Here is a 22,405-nt window from a genome sequence, read left to right as displayed (position 1 = left end):
AAACATTCATAAAACCTGCAAACGGACATTTAATGAAAGAAACAAAATATATTGAAACAATATTGACAAGAGTTTGCTGAATATATATTGTCTTTCAAGTTCAGTCTTCGTACAGTCTGACACTATTTCACACTCTCCCAAAATCACTCAAACAACACCAGTTCAATCCAGGACATGGAGTTTATTTTACAACTGAGGATAAAAGAATGCCATTCTGAATATTAAGTTGATGATAAAACCTGGAAATCTATCATTGGGTGACAATTTATTTCTTTTCAATGTTATGTACAGTACCATGCATCGGAGCAGATGCCAGTAAAGTTCTGTCATTTTATGTAAACCGCATTAAAGGACCTACTCTTCACTGAAAAAGGACATTGTGGTCCGACAATATTCTGTAGTTTTATACATTTCCCCCCGTATTTGTCTAGAAAATAACATTATAAAAATGCACACAGTACAAATAATGTTGAACTGTAAAGAGCAAGATATGCTGACATACATGTATACATACTTGCTGATTATTCATACAATAAGTTTTAAACTTCATTAATTTTACAACTGCAGCTTCACAATAATAAAATTGGTAGCCTACTAACGCAAATACTGTACATGTTGAAACAACCAGGAACTTATATTTTACTAGAGAAACAAATAACAGTTTGTAAGAATTTTTGTGATTTAATGTCAAATACAAAACAATATTATAGTTAGTCCCCTAAATTTCCATTTTGATCAAGGGAATAAAAACTGAAAAGGGTGATGTGTTGTCATTTTTAACCCTACACTTCTTCATCAATTTACACTTCCTTAAAGTGCTGAAATTATCTTAACATCATCATTCACATGGCTACTTTTATAACCATATACCTTCATATAAACATCTATATCCACAATTTGTTTAACAGGGATTAGTTTTCTCATCGTGGTTGAAATTTCATTAGACACAATATGCTCACTGTTTTACATAGAAACATGCACAGACTGTCCATAAATAATATGCAAGTTGTGTTGAAATATATTTATCTTAAAAAAATCATTCAAAAACAGTGATCAAAATAAGAGCATGGTCCAGTTTTAAAACAACAGATGGACATTTCCCAAAGGCTCAGATAAGATGCAGTGCATTAGGAAAGCAACAATCAGTCAGTGACTACATAGTGCCATGGCTGCTGCACCAATTTGGTACGATTATGTCACCAAAAAACTCAACTTTTACAACGTAGCTTTGAGCCTCTGCAATGCAAGGCCCTGTCATTTATGGATAACTGAATAATTACAGTATGTGGTATTAAAGCTACCATGTTTTCATTACAATATGTGTCATAACAATGCTTAATACAGTTGTGGCACTATCTGTTATGACAGATTGTAGCTTAGAATAATAGTGCAACAGTAATCTGTCATGCTATCAGCTTCAACTTCATTGTTTGTCCAACTCTTTCACAAAGATAAGATGGTCCTCTGGTGACTTTCCATGTGTTTTGCAAAGGTGCAATTTGATTGCATGTTTGCTCACAAATGTCCGATTACACAGTTTGCACTGATATACTGAGCCAGTGTCTTCTTCTGTAAGTCCAGAGAAAGTCTTGTCCTCTATTCTGCTCACTGCTTGAGGCTCTATTAAATCTATGGAAAGATTTGAGAGGTCCTTCAGGGTAAACCCAAGGTGGGACTCCAAATGGTGAATGTAGGAGGAGGGAGTCCTGAACTGGGAAGCACAGTCACTGCACAAAAACAGAGGTTGGCCAGAGTCAATATTTTTGAGGAATTTTGTGCTCCCTGTCCGCTTTAATTGGTATTTTACATTGGCCAGCCAATGTGAGATAGTAGTCATGGAGAGACCAGTGAATTTACAGATGTGGACCCGTTCCTGGGGTCCCAAGTCAGTAATCACAAACTTCCCATCAGGAGTCTCCCTAAGACTGGAGGCAAACTGGGCCTGGAGTATCAGGAGGTGCTGGGGATTCCAGTTCGACTGTCTGCCTTTCCGTCTTTGGATGGGAGACAGCTCCTCCAAGCTGTCATCAAAAGTACAGCCATCCATGTCTGATTTTTCAGATATGGAAGAAGGGGTTGTAGACTTTGGCGTCAAACGGCCAGTCAGATTTTTAACCATGTCTGAAATATCCATCAAAGCATTCTCCCGTAGAGGAGGAGATGAAGACTGTGAGAAACTTTTGAAAACCTGTTTGCTGCTGTCATTGCTGTTTGCTGTAGAAATACCCTTAGGTGTACTTCCATTGGTGTTTTTGGATTTAGTCAAGTCCATGGGCTGATCATCATCACCGCTGTCTGGAATCACAGGCTCTGCTGTCTTCATCTGGGTAGAGTTGCTGTTGATCTTATAAAGCATTGCAAAGGGGTCTATGAATGGGGTGGTCACCTTTGAAGCTTTTCCCAAGTGGTTGTTCATGATAGACTGCAAAGCACTGAGGGGGTTGACAAGTGGTTGTTCAGGTGAGTGATCTGTGATGATGCTCAGGTTATTGCAACCATTGCTTACAGGCCTTTTTGGTGAATCAACTTCACTCTTTATCTGTGACTCTACTTTGCTCTCTGATTGCGCTCCTTCTTTGCCTCTCGAATCAGTCTGAGCTTCCACTGCAGTATTTTTCAACGCCTTTGAGAGGTTTTCTGGTTTCGGTGAAGCCCGTTTCTCCTTAGGATTTGGCAATGGGGACTTTGCAGACCTGCACTTATTCTCTGAAGGTTTGTCCTCTTTTTCATTCTTTATTGAAGTTTTCCCTGTCACTTTCTCAACCAGCTCCTCCATGGCCAGCACATTGCTCTTGTGACTTGGAGGTGGAGAGGGGCTATTTGGTGAATGGACCAGAGTGCCTAAATCAGAGGACAGTACCTTCAAACTGTTGCTGCTGAACAAAGGTTGAACCTGTGCACATGAAGGCAAGGTAGACTTCAAGGATCCATGGAGCTGATAAGCAGCATGAATACTGGGGTATCCACCCCAGGTTGGTGTGCCAGTTTGGGCCTTGCTGATTGCACTTGAAACTGTATTCTCTAAAGACTTTAGGATGTCCAAACCTCCTTTAGGTGCCTCTTCCAAGTCCTCTTCTCTTAGATATTGATAAGACCTGGCCTTTTGTTTAGCAGCTTTTTCAGGAGGGTCCTCTTTCTCCTCTTTAATTTTTTTCTCTGGTTCCCCAGCTTCTATTTTTTCTTCCTCTGGCTTTTCTTCTTTCATTTCTTCATTTTCCTCGTCAGGACTGGCGGGTTGCACTGGGGAGCCAGGCTGTGACTTCCCATTGGGTGCTGGGAGTCGTGTAGTAGTCGGCGGCAGAGGAATTGACTGAATTTTCTCCTCAACAACAGGATCAAAAACCAACTGCTTACCCTTTTTAGAGGCTGAATTGGTTACTTTAAGAAAGTGCCCTGTGACCATCATATGGGCTGTCAATTGTTGCAAGGTGTCATGTGAACTGCCACATTCCATGCATTTGAGAATTTGTGCCTTGCGTGCCTCAAACTGCCAAGTGTAACTGGCACCGTTTTGGTAACCGTATCGATTGTTTGGAGTGACATAAGGATTGGCCACTTTTTGGTCTTTATGAGACTCTCCCAGGAGTATACCAGATGAGACCGACTCTGGCGAGCTCGGGGACATTAAGTCTTGAAATGCTCTTTTTTTGGTTGGGGGTACCAACTTTGAGGTGAGGGCTGGCATTGGTTCTTTTAGAGGCACTTTCTGATAGTGTTTTGTTTTGATCATGTGAACACTGAGGTCTTGCAAGGATTCAAAAGAGTGGCCGCAGTACATGCATTTAAGAACTTTCTGGGCATCTTCTTTGCCCTCCATCTCCATCAGAGAACGCTTACGGGGCTTGGACCACTTCTTGCTTCGATCATCCTCGGTATCTTTATTGTCATCTCGGTAGTGGCCTGTCTCGTTCATATGCACCGTCAGGCCAACCAAAGTGTCATAGGCTGCACTACAGTCCTTGCACCTGAACTTGCTGGCACCGGTAAACACAGGGCCATAGAGCTTATTGTTTTGCCTGTAAAGCTGCACGGTGCTGAAAAGGCTTGGCTCAGGAAGAAGTTGGTATGGGGTATGCTGTAGGGTTTTGGCCAACGCTGCCTGGTGCCAGTCATAGGCTAATCCTGCAGTGCTGCCAGAGCTTACACTGGTGCCACTGTTGCTGTTGCTTGACACTGTTCTGGTGGTGGTACTGCTGGTGGTATTATTAGTAGTGGCTGAGGCATTACTAGTGCTACATCTGCTCTTCAAATGGATGCTGACTGGGCTGTGACTGTTCAGGAACCCATTGCTCCCTTTGTGATTGCTCCCATTTCCATTGCTAGCTGCATAATTGTTCCCTTGTTTGCTTTTAAGCATATCCAGAGCAATGCTGGACCAGGAGGCATCAGAGATCAGGTTTGCATAGACGGCTTTCATTTGTGCCAGACTGTCCTGTAACGAGACTCCATTGATGGACTCTGTGGTCTCTCCTAGCTTTTCCTTTACCTTGTCCTGATCATTGGAGGAGGACGTGGTTTTAAGATCCACCAGTTGATCACTGGTGGTGCTGAGTGGAGAGGCGTACCCAGCGTCTGGGTTAGTGCCATTGCTGAGTGGAGAGTTTTGGCAGCTGTAATGATCTCTTGCGTCCTCGTCGTCATTGAAAAGATAGTCTGCATCTTGACCATCCAGGGAAAGGCCGTCATCTTGCAGATGTTCCTCTTCATCATTTTTATCCACTTTGAATTCATCCTCAGGTCCATAAGCTGGAACACAAAAAAGAGGGAAAGTGACATTAGATACTTTTTATATATATATATTTGTATGAAACCAATTATGCACCCACCACCCTTACTCTAAGAAGGCAGTATGTGCAATAATCCTAAAGAGATTTTGTCAATAGTCCCAGCAGAGGACACACGTTTGTGATAATAAAGTGGCAAATAGCCATATCTTGACAATGACAGATAGTCCTCTTCAGTGCACTGCCTAATGAAGCTATTGAACACTACAGCTCAGCAAGGGTAGAGAGCAGAGATGAGCCACAGAAATGTTTCTGCTTAGTTTAAAAACTAAAAAACAAGCAAAATTTTAAATTATACAGAGAGCAAATTCTCAGAGTAGACGATACTTATTAATCATGTGGTGAGATCTGCTACTTTTCAGTTGTGAAGTGACAAAATGTCTTCAGTTCTACTGTAAAGAAATATCAGGAAAAAGGAAAATATGCCTCATTGATCGCTGTGGTGAAGACTCTCTTTGATGTTGCCTTCACATACATATACTGAGTGAGAAACTGAATTAGTAAGATGAATTAACTGCATATGCGCAAACATTTCAGTATATTCATCAAATATGAAACATTTTCATTCTTTATCAGCAAATTGGAATGCCAGAGCAGCCTATGCAGAGTATTTCATTGACTATTTTGCTGCTGTAAATCTATTCCTGACTATCATTTGCTCTGCTCATCCAACATGCCACACATACTATGGATTCACAAGTAAGAGATAGTGGAGGAAGATGCCAGTTGCATCAGCCTTGCCAAGCCATGGTTGGCTGGAGTCAACTTGGCATCGGCTGTGGAAGTCCTCACAGCGTGATGCTAGGAAACGGCCAGTGGACATGACAAGCTGTGTTGTTACTGCCTATGCTCCCTGAGTACTCACAGCTTCAAGTGTGCCATTTTAAAAGAACAGAGAGAGATTTATAGTATCAATGGAAAATGGCTGCCCACTTTCTACGGTTTTCATTTGTTTTGAAAATTAAAAAATCTGCATTATTATTCTCTTTAATCTCCAGATGATAAGGATAAATAATTTAAGGAATTGAAAAGGAAAAATTTCCTACAATAGCGGACTAATGAAAAGGTCTACATATGACCCTGGAAGCAGAAATATTACAGAGAGGCAGGGAGAGGGAGAAATAGAGGGTTAAATATGCTAAGGCAGCTCCCCCAATCCATTCCTCGTAAGATGCTTGTCTGAGGTGCCAGAATCAGTCTCCAGTGAGGAGGCAGATGTGCTGTCAGCTTCAAACAGCATGTAGCTCTCTATCCCATAATCGGAATGGACATAATACCTGATGTTTGTGAGGTGCCAGTTACTGCTGCCTGGGAAAAGCTGGAGGTCCAACAGCTGCAACTCTCTGCCTTGCATGTGTATGAAGGTGTGTGTGTGCGAGAGAGAGAAAAACATGCTCGATGTACAACCTTTCTTATGAAACTATTCCTGTGCTGGTTTTGCTCTTTACTGTAAGCTCTTAATTATATGCAGGCTATGCTGAAATCATTCACTTGAGTTAGTCACTAAATTAGTAGATTTTAACCTTTTGCAAATGCAGCTGCGCTGCTTTCTTTCAACCTGTCACGTTCTTCCAATCAAGATGCAGCCCACTGCATTGAAATAAATGCAAAACTGAACCTATTCAAAGTCAATGTGGTCAGAGTAGCTAAAGACAAAGCAGCTTAGCTGACAAAGTGAGAGAAACCTGACAGCAGTACAAACACACACACACATTCATACACAGAAAGCACACTAACACTAAATTCTAGTCTTTCCCTGCCATCCTCCGTATGTTGCCTTGACAGGCGTCAGTGTCAGGAGTGTGTCAGTGTCAGCCCGAGGTGTCAGTGTCCACGCAAACAAGCCTGAGAAGAGGTGGGAGGGGAAAGCAACAACAACAAACACAAGTCAGCCATTTTTTTCTCCCCCTTGCTCGAGCCTCCTCCTTCACCATCTGTGTCAGAAAAGCTGCGGGTGCCACCGCCGGCTAATAAGGCAATCAGAGATGGAAAAGATGCTGACACGGCGGCTTTCGAGCGTCACTCAGAACAAAAGAGGAAGAGGAGAGGGAGGGAGAGAGGGATAGGGAGGGGATTAAAATGGGGGTGGAGGGGGAGGAGTGGGGGAGAGGTGTCTGTTGTGGTTGTCAGTCAAAAACGTAAGCCCACTTTGTGCTGTCAGGGAGGATAGGGAGAAGAGGGGAAGTTTTGAAAAGAGAGGAGAAAAGATGTGTTTAGGCCAGCGAACAAGAGGTGTGTGTGCATCGGCTTGAGTGTGTGTGCGTATGTGTGTGCCTATCTCACAGAACATGACAGGGAACCAAGTTAAACAGCATCCAACAAACTAAGTCCGAGATATCAGGAGGGAGAACGCATCAAAATTGCTGCAATGTGCGCCAGTTTGTAGGTGTGTGAGATAGGTGTGGCTGATCACTTGTGTGTGTGTGTCAAGTGTCATAGTGTGTCAGGTGCATGCAGGGATGCAATGTGGCTGGCAGGGGGGAAAAGCGAAGCCATCTGCGTTTGGAGAGGAGCCTGTCACTATTGTTGTGCCCAGAGTCCAGGATTTCCTGCTGCAGACAGGTGACACCACAGTAGGACATCCCCCCCATGCACACACACTCTCTCTCTCTCTCTCTCTCTCTCTCTCCCTCTCCCTCTCTCTCTCTCTCTCACACACACACACACGCGCTGTGTGAGGTCCCCACACACACCTTGCATTTTGTGCTTTTCGTGAAAATGCGACTGAGCAAACAGCTGAGAAAACTGATCCCTGGCTACCAACAAACATGTAACTCACATCGATACTGCAAACATGCCTGGACAAGGCCTCGATATGGAGCCTCAATACTTGTTGTTACTGATTTATGATATTTTATTCTTCAATATCTCTATTATCTTCCACTAGGGATGGTACTAGAAAAGATTTTAATGCCGAACGCAATAAAATACACTCCAAACAAGTTAATCACGGTGAATTTTTATTATCAGGATAATTGCGTATCAAGATAATTGTGAATATCCTCACATGAATGACTTAAATATACAGTCCTTTATTGATTTCCTGATTCATTTTGAACTGCCTGAGACTGTCACAATGGCTGAAGGCATGGCATACGCATTGTTTCTCCTACAAAAACAAGTTAAATTGGATGTGTGTGAGCAGTACAGATTTCAAACTAAGAAACGAAAGGGTGAAGAGGTTACCACCATTAATTAAATAACCAAATTTATGATTACTCATTAAGACTTTTCATTAGATTACATTAGTTATATTTATATTTGTCTAAGTAAGGCATAAAAAAAGGTATTGTCCTGGTATCAAGGGCAAAAGTCAGCACTAGTATCTAGTAAACTGTACACAAAACATAGCCTGAACGTAGCCCAAGAGTTCAAAACAGTTGTTCCACTGCTGGTTTAAGAGAATCCTGATTTCATTTTTAATTCAAAGTTACATTACGTATGACTCTGACTGCCCAAAAACACAAAATATTACAACATGTTTTTATTGTAGAGACAAATCCAGCAACCCCTGGCTGGTGTCAGACATCCTGACCAGTACTAAGAGATAACAGGAGACAGGGTGAGATAACTACGAGTATGAGTATGACATGGGACTGGCACAATCAACACAACTCCCCCCTCTCCCCCTCTCAGCCCACACACACCAAACACACACTTTCCCCTCTAAACCTTCTTCATTTATTCATGTTGTCTCGGAGAAGAGGGCAATCCTGGCTCTCATTTGCAGTGCTAATGTCCAATTCCGCCAGCTTTCACCCTGCTGATTTACCCTGCGTGGCCGAGCGCTGCCTTCAGAGCGGGGCGGCCGCCGAAGGCTCCCTCACACCGTTTAGCGGCCCTTCAAAATGGGAGCTCTGGCGTGGCAGTCTTATTTCTCTCTCCCGTTTCGCTTTGTCACCGGCCCCTCTATTCCCTGCCACTCACCTCTGATGGCTTTGGACAGGCCTGATCAGTGTGTGTCATTGACCTGTACGACGTGCATGAGTGTGTGTGTGTTTCAGCAGAGAGAAGGCTGTAAATAAAATGACATTATTATTTCCTCTGTCCTATCATGTAGAAAAGCCAATTATGGTAATGCTTAGTATGTCAGGCAATCTCTGTCTCTCTCTGCTCTGCCCCGTCTTCTTCATTCTTGCTCTTTTTTTCTCTCTGGAATAGTTGTGGCTGTGGTTTCATAGGACCTGACACTCTCTTTGGACTAGTCTGTGGACGACACACAGCGAGGCAGACAGTCTCCTCTCAGCCTCAAGACTACGACCAAACCAACACAGCCTTTCATACAGTTCTGGGTAACTCCTCATAACACAGCCTGTGATTAACAGAGTAATATTGCTATATGAATCAGGTACTAATAAAGTACTTATGGGGTTTGAGAGAGTAACGACGAATGAATAAATAAAACAAACTATACTTACTTATGGCATTGGAAAACAAAAGTTTGGGAAAATTGGTAAGTTAGTCAGAGGTTCAACCAAAAATAAAAATCAGTCATTTTCTACTCATGCCAATGGAAACCGCAAAATATTTTTCGAACTAGCAGCAAAACAGTGTTGCAGCATTCTCCTAAACAACTGAAGCAGATGGAGACATTTTTAAAAAAGCATGATAAAACAAACGTGAAAAAAAAAATACAACTCGTCTGGCTGTTCCAAGTCTCTGGAAGCAATGAGATCCTAAATTGAACACGTTATTTACACCCTTGACCTATGGGACAGGGTGCTGACGGGCTGCTCATGAAGCTTTTCTGTTAGCAGCTACAGTGAAGATTGCTGTTTAATAAAGAGTGTAAGTGACATCAATTTGGGATTTTGAGCCTTCTGGTGACTTTGGATTATGCCAGATAAAATAACTTAAAATGGCTACATATGTATGTAGCCATTTTAAGTTATTTCGATTACTTTTTTTTTTTTACATTTTAAAAAATTTGGTTAATGCTGTAATGCTGTTTCGCTGCCCAGAAATGTTTTGTGGAGAACAATATTTCACCTGACTTCTCATCAGCATCGGGTTGAGTAGAAATAGACTGAATTTTCATTTTTGGGTGAACTTTAAACTCAATCAATGTGTTTGTAATGGTACTAAAAACAATTAAAAGAAACTCATAAGGCTTTTAGTAATGTTCTTGAGCAGTCTATGTACTGTTAAGTGTTTTATAAAAGCACATATGCTTATGTTTTCATACTATTATTCACACTAACCGTACATAAGGGCCCTATTATCTATTTATTAATGTTTATTACAAGGACCTGAATATAAAGCTTTACCCAGTTAGGTTTCCCAGTAGTGCCTCCTACCCAGTATTTACAAATATAAATAATATGCATCATTTATTTCACCTTTCCTCCAAAATGCTTGTTACTTCCCCTTTTCTCCATTATCTTGTTTTCTTTCTCTGTACCTACATTTAAATAGAAGTTAGAATTACACTGTAAATTGTGAATCGTACTGTATTATAAAGTGTTATCCAATCCTGCATGAAGAGTTGCCATCAGAGAAGTCATTTTTAGAATAAAAATAAAAAATTACAAAAAAAATTGACCCTTGTCAGCTGAACTATTCAGATGAATCAAGGTTTTTGTCTTTGTAGTGACTAGCAACTTTGCAGGGTTAAATTCAAGAGCGTGTTTGTATCACCGCCACCCTCCAACACAGCAGGCAGCTACACAGATAAGTGCTGCTAGATACCATGTATCAGCCATAATTTAACCCGCATCTTGCCTGACCAGACACGTAAAAGCTTACCTAACAGCCCCCCCCCCACCCTCTACTAACCCACATGGAATAGTCCACCATATGGCACAATAGCTCCGGGGCTTCTAATAGCTCGTGTGTCGTACAAATCCACCTTCTCAGCTTCCACGAGTCTTTCCGGTTGGGGAAAACAAAACAGCCAGCGTGGTCTGCTCGTCATGCTGGCTGCTACGTGTGCTCGACAACATTTCACATTTATTTCTTTGTTACTGCAAAGAGTTTGTGTCACTGCTTTGGATTCTTTATGGAAGATAAATTAAGTTAAATTACCTTTTCCTAAACTTTTTGACAGCCCTGAGGGCTTTCCCATATGTTCAGAGTAATTTGCAATTACTTGAACTCATATTATGCTAATAGCCTTTTTAAATGGGTCACATAGGCAGTGCATTTTACCTCTGGCTCAGCTTCATTAGGCCACTGCGAGTACAGTACGTGTGATTCAGAGAGACCAAATGATAGCAGCTCACCGAATAGATCAGAGAAGTAAGAAAGAAAGAAGCAAATCTGGAGAACTGCAGCTATTGTTTTTTTCTAAAGAAAATAATCTCCAGTTCTTTCTTGATTTGCTTAGCAGGTTTCTTCTTGTTCCTTTTCTCTCTCTCTTTCTTTCTTTCTTGCAATTTCTTCCCGTTTGTTCAGTTCTCCCGTGAGCCCGTTTTGACACGCCATGACAATGACTGTGGTCTATAAATCACCTTTTCCATGAACTGTCAGTGCCTGCTTGTTCTGAGATGAAACAACAGCCATTAGATCATCGGCACCGCGGATTCCAGCCTTTTTCTGCTCGACTCTCCTGCCAAAACCCCCCACACCCTACGATCGAACACCGCTCTGGTGCTGCACAGACATTTCAAACCATCTGGTTTGTTTTCAGGCAAAGTACAGATAAAGCATTACTAATGCTAATTAAAGATGATGTGAGTGAGATTTACTCAACCAATGCCAAGCACTGATTCAATGTAGGCTGCATCAGACAGATGTCATTTGTTAAACAGATTCTTTTAGAGCAAATATTGTCAGTTTCTTAATCGTCCATAAGATGGTTGTTATGCAGTGTTTGCATTAGAGTTTAAGGGTTAGTAATATTCAGATTTCATATATTGTTATAGTTTTACACTATTATGCTTGGATCTTTAAGTATTTCAAATGCAAGTTATTTACGTAGTTTTTCAATCAAGGGTAACAATTACTTGACAGGTGGGGGTTCTGTTTTTATCATAAGAATGAAAGAGCTAACAAGCTAACTGAACAACAAGGTTTCATCCTTTCTTCATAGATGCCGTCTTCTGAATTCACCTGCATTGCCCCTGACAGTGGAGCTTCCTCCGACTAAACAACATCTGCTCCCATCGCCTAGCAACAACCAGTTGATGGATGACCCCAAAGATGGATAATTACCATAAATCACTATGGTTGTGTGGAGAATAGAAGCAGAAAATCATTGTAGGCAAAAACAGGCTGAACCACAGTTTAAACAAGTGCGCCTCAGCGTGTTTAGGCTAACTTCGTCTCTCATGAATCTGTTGAATTGTAGTCGAGAGTAGATTCTCCAGCTGGCAGGAGCTGCGTGGTGAGCCCTAAATTCAGCAAAATCAAAAGTGGCCTTGGATTTGTCTATTAGGGTCGTTTTGTTGGAGAGTTTCTTGAGAGTGGCCAGTGTTTCAGACTGAATGAATAGAGGCTGTAAAATGAAACCTGATGAACTGACTCATGGGACAAAACCTGTCCTGAAGGAGCAGTGACAAAGAAAACAAAGTGGGCAGGGGAAGGAAGAAAGGAAACAGCGGAGAATGAATGATGGCAACAATGATGAGTTTAGTGCAGCAAAGGAGGCGAAGGGTGGGGGGACGGGTGGAGGAGAAGCAGCACAAAGAGGAAGTGTGTTAATAGTCTGAACATACGTGTATATTTACGCACCGTGTGTGTCTGAGTGAATGTGTGCAAGCGTAACGGAGGTAGATACGGAGAGAGGGAGTGAAAACGAGGGCAAAAATAAAAAAAGGAAGAAAATTAGAGGGCACAGGGCTAAAACAGGGTCACAACCTAACCAGTTCGGTCTAGCCGAGTCCGGCTGCACAATAAGCCATCAATCAACCTTCTCCACGCTGTCAGACCTCCCCTCAATTCACAGAGGCCATCCACTTTGTACACTGCTGAGGAACAAAACATGGAGAAGGAAAGGGAGAGACAAGAGGGAGAGAAAAAAATACATACACACTTTACTCTCTGTGGGAAGGAAACTCGAACCAGAAAATGGCACAGTGAGATTCACCCATGTGTCTTTGTAAAATATTTGCATCTTGTAGCTTGGCAGCGTCAGTTGGTGACAACTGCTAATTGCTCACAAGTTAGCCAGCCTGGAACATGCTAGCTAGCCAGTAACAATAACTCTCAAGACTTCCTTCTACTTTCTAACTGAAGATTTTACATAATTGTACTAAAAAAAAAAGTTTTAATAATGAGGGGGAAGGCTATATGAGCTAGCAAGCTTGCTCAGTTGCGAACGGGAAAATAAGTTCAGGCAATTAAAAACACGCCCGGTCCAAGTTTTGACTTGGCCGATTATCGGAGCCGATATTCAGCATTTTTTTCGGTTATTGGTATCTGTGATTTTACCGTAAGACTGCCGATAAACTATAATTAAAATGTGCTCTCACACAATGTCCCACCCACTGCACTATCTGATTGGTAACACATCACAACTAATAGCCTATAAACAATAAAATAATATGAGTCTGCAAAGTAACTACTAACTAAATGTATCAAATAAAAGTAGTGGAGAGGAAGTATAAAGTAGCAGAAAAAGGAAATAGTTTCCAAAAATGTACCTAAGAACTGTACTTCAGTAAATGAATAAATTCTGACCTCGAGTTTTTAATTTTTACTGCAAATGAAAATCGGTTCCTTGATTTCTAATTATCCGTCGACCCCTTCTCTCAAAGGTCAGCTCTGTAAAGGCGGCTATGGCACTAATTCACATGTAAAAGTTTGCCAAGTGGAACTTGACATAAATTTAAATGTGTGCAGATTCATTTGGCTCTCTCAAATCTAGTGAGTAGTAAGTAACTGATTAAGCTGCTTAGTTTATCGTTTAAAAAGCCTTAGAACTATTAAACTGATTTAAGACTGTGGGGTGGCGCACACAAACACACACACACACGTCATTTTGTCTTTCTATATCAAGAAACATTTCATCAGCTCCTCTCCACCCTTTTCTGCTTCTCGGCAAGACGTTCAAAAACAAACCGAGCAGCAGACATGCAACACATGTCTGAACACAAGAATGCAGGGGACTTTGTAAGAACAGCACCTCAGAGACCTGACTCACATCCCTTTCCCAACATAAACAAAGACAGACAAAGAAATCAGTACTTTAAAAACCATAAAGTCACTTCAGGGAAATTAATTAGAACCGCAAACCCTCCGGGCAGGAGGCTGCTGAGGACGACCAAATGTCCCCAAACATTTTAGTGCTTTTAACTGCATGTGTCACCAGGGAAATTCCAGCAATTGTGCACCATCAAAACCGTTATCCTTTATGCATCGCCACATTTTCTTTTTCACCCTGCCCGCTCAAGTGATGAGTTAGTGCTGAAGTCTGGCGCTCCTTTAAACAAAGTTCTACTGTTTCATTTCAACACTGGTTTAGGATTTAAAGCGTGATGAATAGCATAGGGGCGTAACAAAAAAATATAACAAAAGCATAAGCTTGAACCACACAGCGATCTGGAGTGTGTATGCCTGCTTGTGTGGAGTTTTTTTTCTCCCTTTCCTGATGACCATGGCAATAAAGTGACAAAGGAAGAAATGATAGGAGGGAGGAGGGATTAGGGGCTGAAAAAGGGTCCCTGGAGAAAGTCAGTAAATTATGTACTGGGTTCTCAAAGTGGACTAGTATCAGTAGCCATCTCAGCCTAATTGCGTCTGTGTGCGACTATGTACGCCTGTGTGTGTGTGTGTGTGTGTGTGTGTGTGTGTGTGTGTGTGTGTGTGTGTGTGTGAGTGTACAATGGCTATGAACAGCTTCACAGTCAGAGAGAGAGGCAGGAAGAGAGGAAGCAATCCTTCAACAGAGCACAATATCAGACCGCGGACAGACAACTAACGGCTGGAAGGTTCTGGAAACGAGAGAAAAGCCTGCCTCCCTCACATTTCAGCTCCCAACGCCGCCTCCCAAAGTGCCCTCCATCTAACACTTACGCACACACACGCACACACATAAATGGCACCATAACTCTATATCCGCAATCAATCTCAGCTATGAAGACGCATCCATCTTCAGTAATGTTAATGGGAGGGTTTTGGGGGTTGGAGGGGGTGGAGGACAGGGGTAAAACAGAGGGTATGTGACTGCAGAGCTGACCTCAGAGCAGTGTGAGGTAATACAGACTGTGTGTGTGTGTGTGTGTGTGTGTGTGTAATAAAGACAGTAAATGAATAAAAAGCGAGAACGGAGCTGTGTGCATTTGTGCGTACACGTAAGCGTGTTTGTCTGCGTGTCGCGAGGTCAGGTGTGTGTGTGTGTCGGTGTGTGTGGGATAGAGACTGATGGCTGTCAGCTTGCATCTGGCAGAGAAAATAAATTAGGCTTATGAAGACAAATGAACAGGCGATGGAAAGAGTAAACGGGGGTGGAAGGGGGATCACGACGGAGAGAGAGAGAGAGAAGGGAAGAAAGAGGATAGAGGAAGGAATGAAGAGGAGTGCAACATAATGGAGGAAGAAAAGAGGGATATTGTGAGTATGCGGTGGCATGGATATGAAAGGAAGGAGATGGAGCGGCGCTGCCAAGTAAGAGAGTTCCTTTCGGCAGCCAGTGACCGTTCATTAAGAAGGACGGGCACACAGTCAGGCCTGCTGCTGGCAACAGGAGAAGCTTTGGCTGCGGCTTCTCTGGCTGCAAGGGGAACATATATGTGGGTGTATGTGTGGGTATGTGTGTTTGTAGCTGCAGTGCCAGTATGTTAAAAATCCAGATTTTTTTTTTTTTTTTGCTTCAGTTGAGCTGCTTCTTCAGACTTTTCTTTCTTTAAACACAACCGCGACGCAGCTTGAGATATAATGCGTGATCACTGGGGTTTGTATCTGTGCTGGAAGTGCCTCCCAGTGTGTGTTTCCTCTGCTTGTGTGTCGGTGTCAGCGTGTATCCATGTGTGTTCTATCTCCGCAGATTTGTCAGTGTCTATCCCATGACACACTCCCCTCGCTGCGAGTGGAGGAGAGCTCTCGGGGGGCTTTGTCACGCGGCGGTCTGTTCTTTTCCTGAGGCCTGGCGCCCCTCGTTTGATAAATGACACATGTCATTCTGTCAGCCCCTGCCATCCGGGCTGGGAGGCCCCGAGCTGATGTATGGCCGCCCAGGCTAAAGGAAATCAGAGTGTTTTGGCAGCGCCCTGAGAACATGGCCTCTTATAAGGGGGATGTGTGTGTGTGTGTGTGTGTTTGTGCCTGTCTGTCTGTGATACTGAGCGCATGTTTAATTGTGTGTGCGTGCGCCTATTAGTGAGTGTCTGCGTCTCCCCAAGTGAATGTGTGTACGTGTGTGTGTGTGTGTGTGTGTGTGCATGTTCTCAACCTGTCAGGCGGACGGGCAGAGGGAGACAAATCATCGTCATGGCCGCCCCAGCTGTTCCCCAAATTTGGTGCGAGGAGGAGAGCGAAGGGGGGAAAAAAATCTCGCCGTTTGAGTTTTAAACGGCTGATGCTTCCCAGAAACGGGAATGAGTGAGAGGACAAGTGGAGCTCAGCACACACACACACACACACACACACACACACACACACACACACACACACACACTCACTCACAACACACACTCACACAAACACGAACTGAATCAAAAGTCCAATGCTGGAATAGGAATCAGGCCAATCCCAGAAGGAGGCAACAGACAGCCGAAGTGGTTTTCCTTGAAAACAAACACACATGCTTCAAACATACACACGTGTAAACACATGAACACAAACTCTGGACAAGGGATTTGCACCTTAACCAAAAGAAAAAGGCTGAGAGGCATGAAAAACTAAAAAAACCTTGAATTTTTCTTCCCTTTTTTTTTTTTGCTTGCGACCTTAACCTTCACCACCACTTTATTTACTTTTTTCCCCAAACCTCGCCACATTTGTTTGGATGGAATTTCTCAAAATGTCCTCGACAAACTATCTCCCGGGCCAGACGATCCTTATGGCCACAACACAAACATCTCCCTGGTGGAGCACGGTCCCACCTGGACGATGTGAACTCTGTATGACCCCGTTTGATTGGGCGCCGGCCGAACTCCCTCCCCCACCCTTCTCTCCCACAGAAAAGAAGCGGGAGATGGGGAAAAAAACAGCGTCATTAAGCTGTGAGTGATGAGTGGCAGCCATGGGTGACATCCTCCCCTCTCTCTTTCTCTCTCCTCCACTATCCAACTGCTTTCACTGTCTCTCGCTCTCTCTCCCTCTTTGCTTTTTTTCTTCTCCATTGCCTTGATACTTTTCTCTCTCGCGCGCTGTATTCACCTCTCTCTCCATCCCTCAACCCCTCAAGTCATTTCTCTTTCACTCCTCTGTTGCTTTGCCTCCTCTTTTTCCACTCCCTCATCCCCTCTCCCCCTCCTCCGTCCTCCCTGGTTCTTTTTTGTCTGCTGTCACTCTTTTTCTCCTCTTTTTTTTCACCCCTTTATGCCCCTCCTCACACACACACACACACAGACACACACACACACAGACACACACACACACACACACAGACACACAGACACACAGACACACACACACACACACACACACGCACACAATAGTGCCTCACTCAGTCCTGTCTAGCTCTCTGGCCCCGGTCATGTAGACACTCAGCTCCTCCATACATAATAGATCCCAAATATCAAGAGGAGGGGTGCAACATTTTCACCCGCTCAGGATTGTGCCATCAGCGCTGCTTCCACAGTAGCTCCACTGTCTGGCACGGCGAGGCTAAAAATGTCCGACTGTAGTTTTAAAATAGTTTTTACGGCTTCTTTTCAGACGGGCTTTTCCAGTCATGTGGGTAATTTTCCGTCCCAGGGAGAGAACTTATAACACTTTAGCACAACTTCTCAAGATTTTAGATGCTCTAAACTTTTAATTGAATGTCATATCTTGTCTTTATGCTCAAAGAGCATCCTGGATTGATATTAAGATGTAGCTTAGGAATACCTTCTAATACTCTGTATGAAATTCATCAAACCCAAGGCAGATTGCTATAAAATGATGGGGGACGCAATTGTTAAGCATCAATTCAGCATCAGTGCACAAAAACCCAATCACCAGAATAAATATTGGTAGTGTACATTTTTACAAACCTCGTAAATGATTAAACTTTACATTTATGTTGCAACTTTACGTTTCTTCATTTTTATGTTTTGACAAGGCTGTGCTTGCGCTATGTTACGTTTAGGCACAAAAAACACTTAAGTTTCGGAAAACATTGTGTTTTGGCTTAAAATACCCGTTTTGGTTGCCATAAACATGGCTGAAAATTGTGCCGTCAATGAAAGGTTAATATGGTAGCCAACATATGACACAACATAGCAGTTGTTTGCAGAAATGTTAACTGCCGACATTTTTTTTCTGGAATCTGGGCTGTGCACAAAAGTCCTTCGGGAAACTTGGAATTTAGAGTATTCTGGCCAATGGAGGAGTCAGTGTAACGAGGTAATTGACTGAACTCTATAAACATGATGTTAATCAGTGCGAGCCATTCTGATCCTTGATCTTGTTTGGTTTGACCAGGTTTAATTAACCAGTCCTGACATGCATTCTCCCTCTGCGCACAAAAAGAAACTGAATGAAGAATGTTCTGGATATCGTCTTATTCTTCTTATGAAATAAAAGTAACCGGATGAATTAATACGTTTGTTGATTATGCCGTTGTCAGACCAAACCTGCTCTCACACTGTGGACTCACAAACACTGAAGCTACACCTCCAGTTTCTCACACTGATAATATGAGAAGTTCAAGGCTGCACACATTTTGTTTGGTGTAAGAATGACAGAATACATGTTGACATGTAACCTAAACTTTATCCTCGCTTTATCTGATGGAAGTGAATCTATCTGACCTCAATCATCTTGGATATTTTATGCTGATGTTTTGCTGTATTGTGAAAACAAACTGAACATATTTGGGTTTTGGGATTGTTTTTCTGACACAACATATCTGATGGCATCACAGTGGGCTGGGTAAACTGAGATTGCCATTTTTCACTATTTGGAACATTTTATAGACTGACGTTTACTATAATATACATGAGCATAATTGGCAAATTTTTGGATTATTTAAACACTCTTAAAAAATATATAAAGAGGCATTTTTAGCAATCATGTATAGTATGTTTTTGGGAAATGTAAAGTATATTTTTAGTCAATGGTTGCTGTCCAGTCAGAGTGAAATACTGCTACTGAGACATCACTTCAGACTTTGGGCATAAATTTCTCTGGGCTTCTTTTCTATTTCCTAAAATCTGACAGCAGTCACTGTTAAACCACAGAAGTTTCAGAACAAGGCTCTAACTATGACGCAAGAAAGGAAAGGAGTGAAGTGACAATCTGAGAAGATGGAGAGGAAAAACAGATTAGTTAAGAGAAGAAAGTATGTCACACTCACCTAGAAATGACTCATACATACTGGGAATGGGTCCATTCTTGGACTTTGAATGTAAGGCCAGACAGATTCTAAATATATTGGAATACGTTATCAGCAAGATGGCAGATATATTACACAGACCTTCACAAAGGGGAAGTAGCCAGCCAAAGTATAAGGTAAGGTAGGAGGTGGGAGTAAATTCTACTAAATGGACATAAATGGACCAGTAAGACAGAATCCAGAAACCTTCTATTGAGGGTGTTTTTCAGGAGGACGGCACAATCATCCACAACACAAATAAGCACAAAATGTTAACGGTTTTGGATGGAGAGATAATTTTTTTTGGGTCCAGAAACATGGTCCAGAACACATGATGCTACGTGATGATTACTTGAATTTGTAGTTAAAGTGAAATTTCATTAGAGCGTTGGCGAAAAAAAAGGGTCCAACTCAGGACATACTGGAGAATTATACTAGAGAACTAACAGTATTATGTAGCTCGAAATTCTAGTTAATTACAGTACTTGAGTAAATGTACTTCTTGTATCAAGTTCAATGTCGATGCAGACTATGATACAAACATTATTCAATATCAAAATGTTTTCAGGGTTGCTAATTTGATGCAGTGGCAGTCCTGTCATGGTGTACCAGCAGAGAGGCAGATGGACCAGAGATAGACAAGTAAACAGGCCGACAGTTGGGTCAACAGACAGACTTAGACACAAACAAGAGACAGGTGATCACAAACAGATGCTCAGGTGGACAGCGAGTTAGACAGTCAGACAGAGCTGGCGTGTGCTGTGTGAGGGGCTGAGTGACGAGAGGAGACATTTGGGTGTACCAGCGGTCTCCCGCTGTTCTCTCGGAGACAGACGACTTAGAGGGACGGAGCTGAGCTTATACCCCCCCCGTGATTGTCACTGTCTGAGACAACACGGCGGCTCAGGGAAGATTTGGGAGGAATTTTTTCGGAGGGGGGAGGCATGTGTTGCTGAATGGACTGGCATCCCGAGACATTATATCCTCTTTCAGATGCCCATCAAGCCGACGACTGTTAAGTGATTACTTTGCGTAACCCCGAGCAAAATGTGGTCAATGGGTTCCTTTTGAATAAAAGGCCCAAAAGAAAACTGAACAACAAAATATGCTTTGATTCTCCTCGTGTGCAACGTGTTTTATGGATCTCTTAATGGGAATGGCTCTTGGAAAGTACGTGACTGTCATGTGTTTGGACTTTTAAGGAGATGGCACAAAACTGAACTGCCCTTTTCAGATATTTTACAACTCAGAAGTGTGACTGCAGGACGTCGCTTAAATCAGACTATTTGGGGAAAAAAAAGAGGTTCTTGAAATATGGGAACAAGGCCTGTGGGCCTGAAAGGGTACGATGCTCTCCTTTACAGACGTCGAGTTCATGTTCTTGTAACCAGTTCACTGACTCTTGAGCATCCGGTGAGAGAGCGATAGATGAGGGCGAGAGACGGGGAAGAAGATGAAAGAAAATATGAGCAGGGTAGAGGAGTATTGAGTCAGTAAGATAGAGATTGATGACAGATAGGAAGATGAGAAAAGGCTTACAGGGAGGGAGAGAGAAAGAGGGGGCCGGTAATCCCAAAAAAAAACGAGGAGAGAGAGAGATGGAGTAGGCTGAGATAAAGATAAAGAGGTGAGGGGAGGAAAGAGAGATGGCACTACACCAGGCTGCAGCATGACCTTCCCCAGTGTCCGCTCTCAAGGACAAAGTGTCATCTGTTAACTGTATCCGTTCCCAGATGGCTTATCTGCAGTAAACTAGTGTCCAAAAAAATGATATTCATTGCCTCTCAACTCACCTTATCAGTTAAATAAACACTCCTTTGGGGATAGAAATTTCCGCCCCCTGACTTTTGTCCACTTGCATCGACTGCGGTTTGGATGTGCTGAGGCCAGCTTTTATCAGTCTCCATGTAATAAAAACAAGTGCCTTTCTTCTCATAATACACAGTACCGGTTGCTGCTCTGAATACAGTCCGACCAAAGCAAGGTAAAACTTCACCGCAAGCTGCTGCTTCGTTTGCATACGTTTAATTAATGTAAATGTTCTCCTGATGTTTACAAGCGGATTATATTCAAAACACCGCAGTGTACAGTTATCATGTGTATACGTATTCGAGCACAAACTCACTTATTCTATTTGTAAGCCTCCAGCATTTTCTGGGATGCTTTATGGTTCGGCGTGAAGAATCGATGCAACTCTCCGTCACAAAGTTTTAATTTTCCTGTTCTGAACTTTAAATGGAATTTCTGCTGAGACGCAACATTGAGCTAGAAAGCGCTGCAGTAGTTAGTGCCTTGAAGTCACTCTTATTTCTCTTCACCAGACAGCTTCTACAATTGTTTCAAGGCTTCCTGCAAAGCTTAAGTATTGTTATGATGTCAGCGTTCCCTTTTGAGATCATTAGGAACTTTGTGATTCGTTCAGTTTAATATTGAACAGTAAATGGAAAGTTGACATGGCGTAACTATTTCGATACCTAAACTCAGGTGTGCGTCTTTACTCCAGAACTGTGTTTACCATGCTGCGTGGCGTTCAATGGGATCATTTTATGTAAGGTAACATGAGGCCAGAGAATTGCTGACACGAGGAAACTGTTAATGTGGATCTGTAACATTTGGTCGATACCTGATCTGCTTAATTAGGTCAGTATAGGCCCCGATATGGATCGAATGGGTAAATCAGTAGCTAAAACATTATGTGTACTATTATTTCAGGGCCTATAAAGTTATCATAGGGTGACCAGTGGCTGGATTTATGGGACGACTTAGATACACTTTCAGCCAGACAGCTCAAAGTCACACCCCTTCTGGCTGACCAACATGGGACCTTGTTTAAGAAAAAATAATTTATTCTGTTTCAATTCAACTCAAGAACGTCGTCAAACTACTGAAATATAAAACTGTGAAAATAAGTAATTAGAAAGCGTACACAACCAACAGTCGCGTAAGTGTCGTTGTCAGTTCTGTATATTAGCTAGATCACAAAACGGATTTTTTCATAACTGCATTTGACAATACGGACATATTAATTGTGATTTTCACATTGTTTAATCCACTTTCTGTGCCGAGGTGACAGCCATGTTGGTGTTGGGGACAAATACTGAATAAGACAATGTAGTTCACTGCAAAAAAACAAACTGCAACATTTCAGAATTGCAAAATTATCTTTTAATTTGACATATCTGACATATCTGTCATGACACAATTCAAATGGGATCAAAAATGT

At 42.4% G+C, this 22,405-nt stretch overlaps 1 protein-coding gene across 2 annotated transcripts in view; it reads right to left on the bottom strand.

The window, feature by feature from the left end:
• Positions 1-166: 166 nt before the first annotated feature.
• Positions 167-22,405, bottom strand: part of tshz1 (teashirt zinc finger homeobox 1) — a 154,761-nt gene continuing 132,522 nt past the window's right edge. For both annotated transcript variants that reach the window (XM_084380363.1, XM_084380362.1), the window contains exon 3: positions 167-4,746. In XM_084380363.1, the coding sequence (XP_084236489.1) occupies positions 1,424-4,746 (3,323 nt within the window). In that variant the 3' untranslated portion in view covers positions 167-1,423. The remainder of the gene's footprint in view (positions 4,747-22,405) is intronic.

The sequence above is a fragment of the Pagrus pagrus genome (assembly GCF_965226575.1).
Source record: "Pagrus pagrus genome assembly, chromosome: 17".
Taxonomy (NCBI): domain Eukaryota; kingdom Metazoa; phylum Chordata; class Actinopteri; order Spariformes; family Sparidae; genus Pagrus; species Pagrus pagrus.
This window is presented reverse-complemented; position numbering and strand designations above follow the sequence as displayed.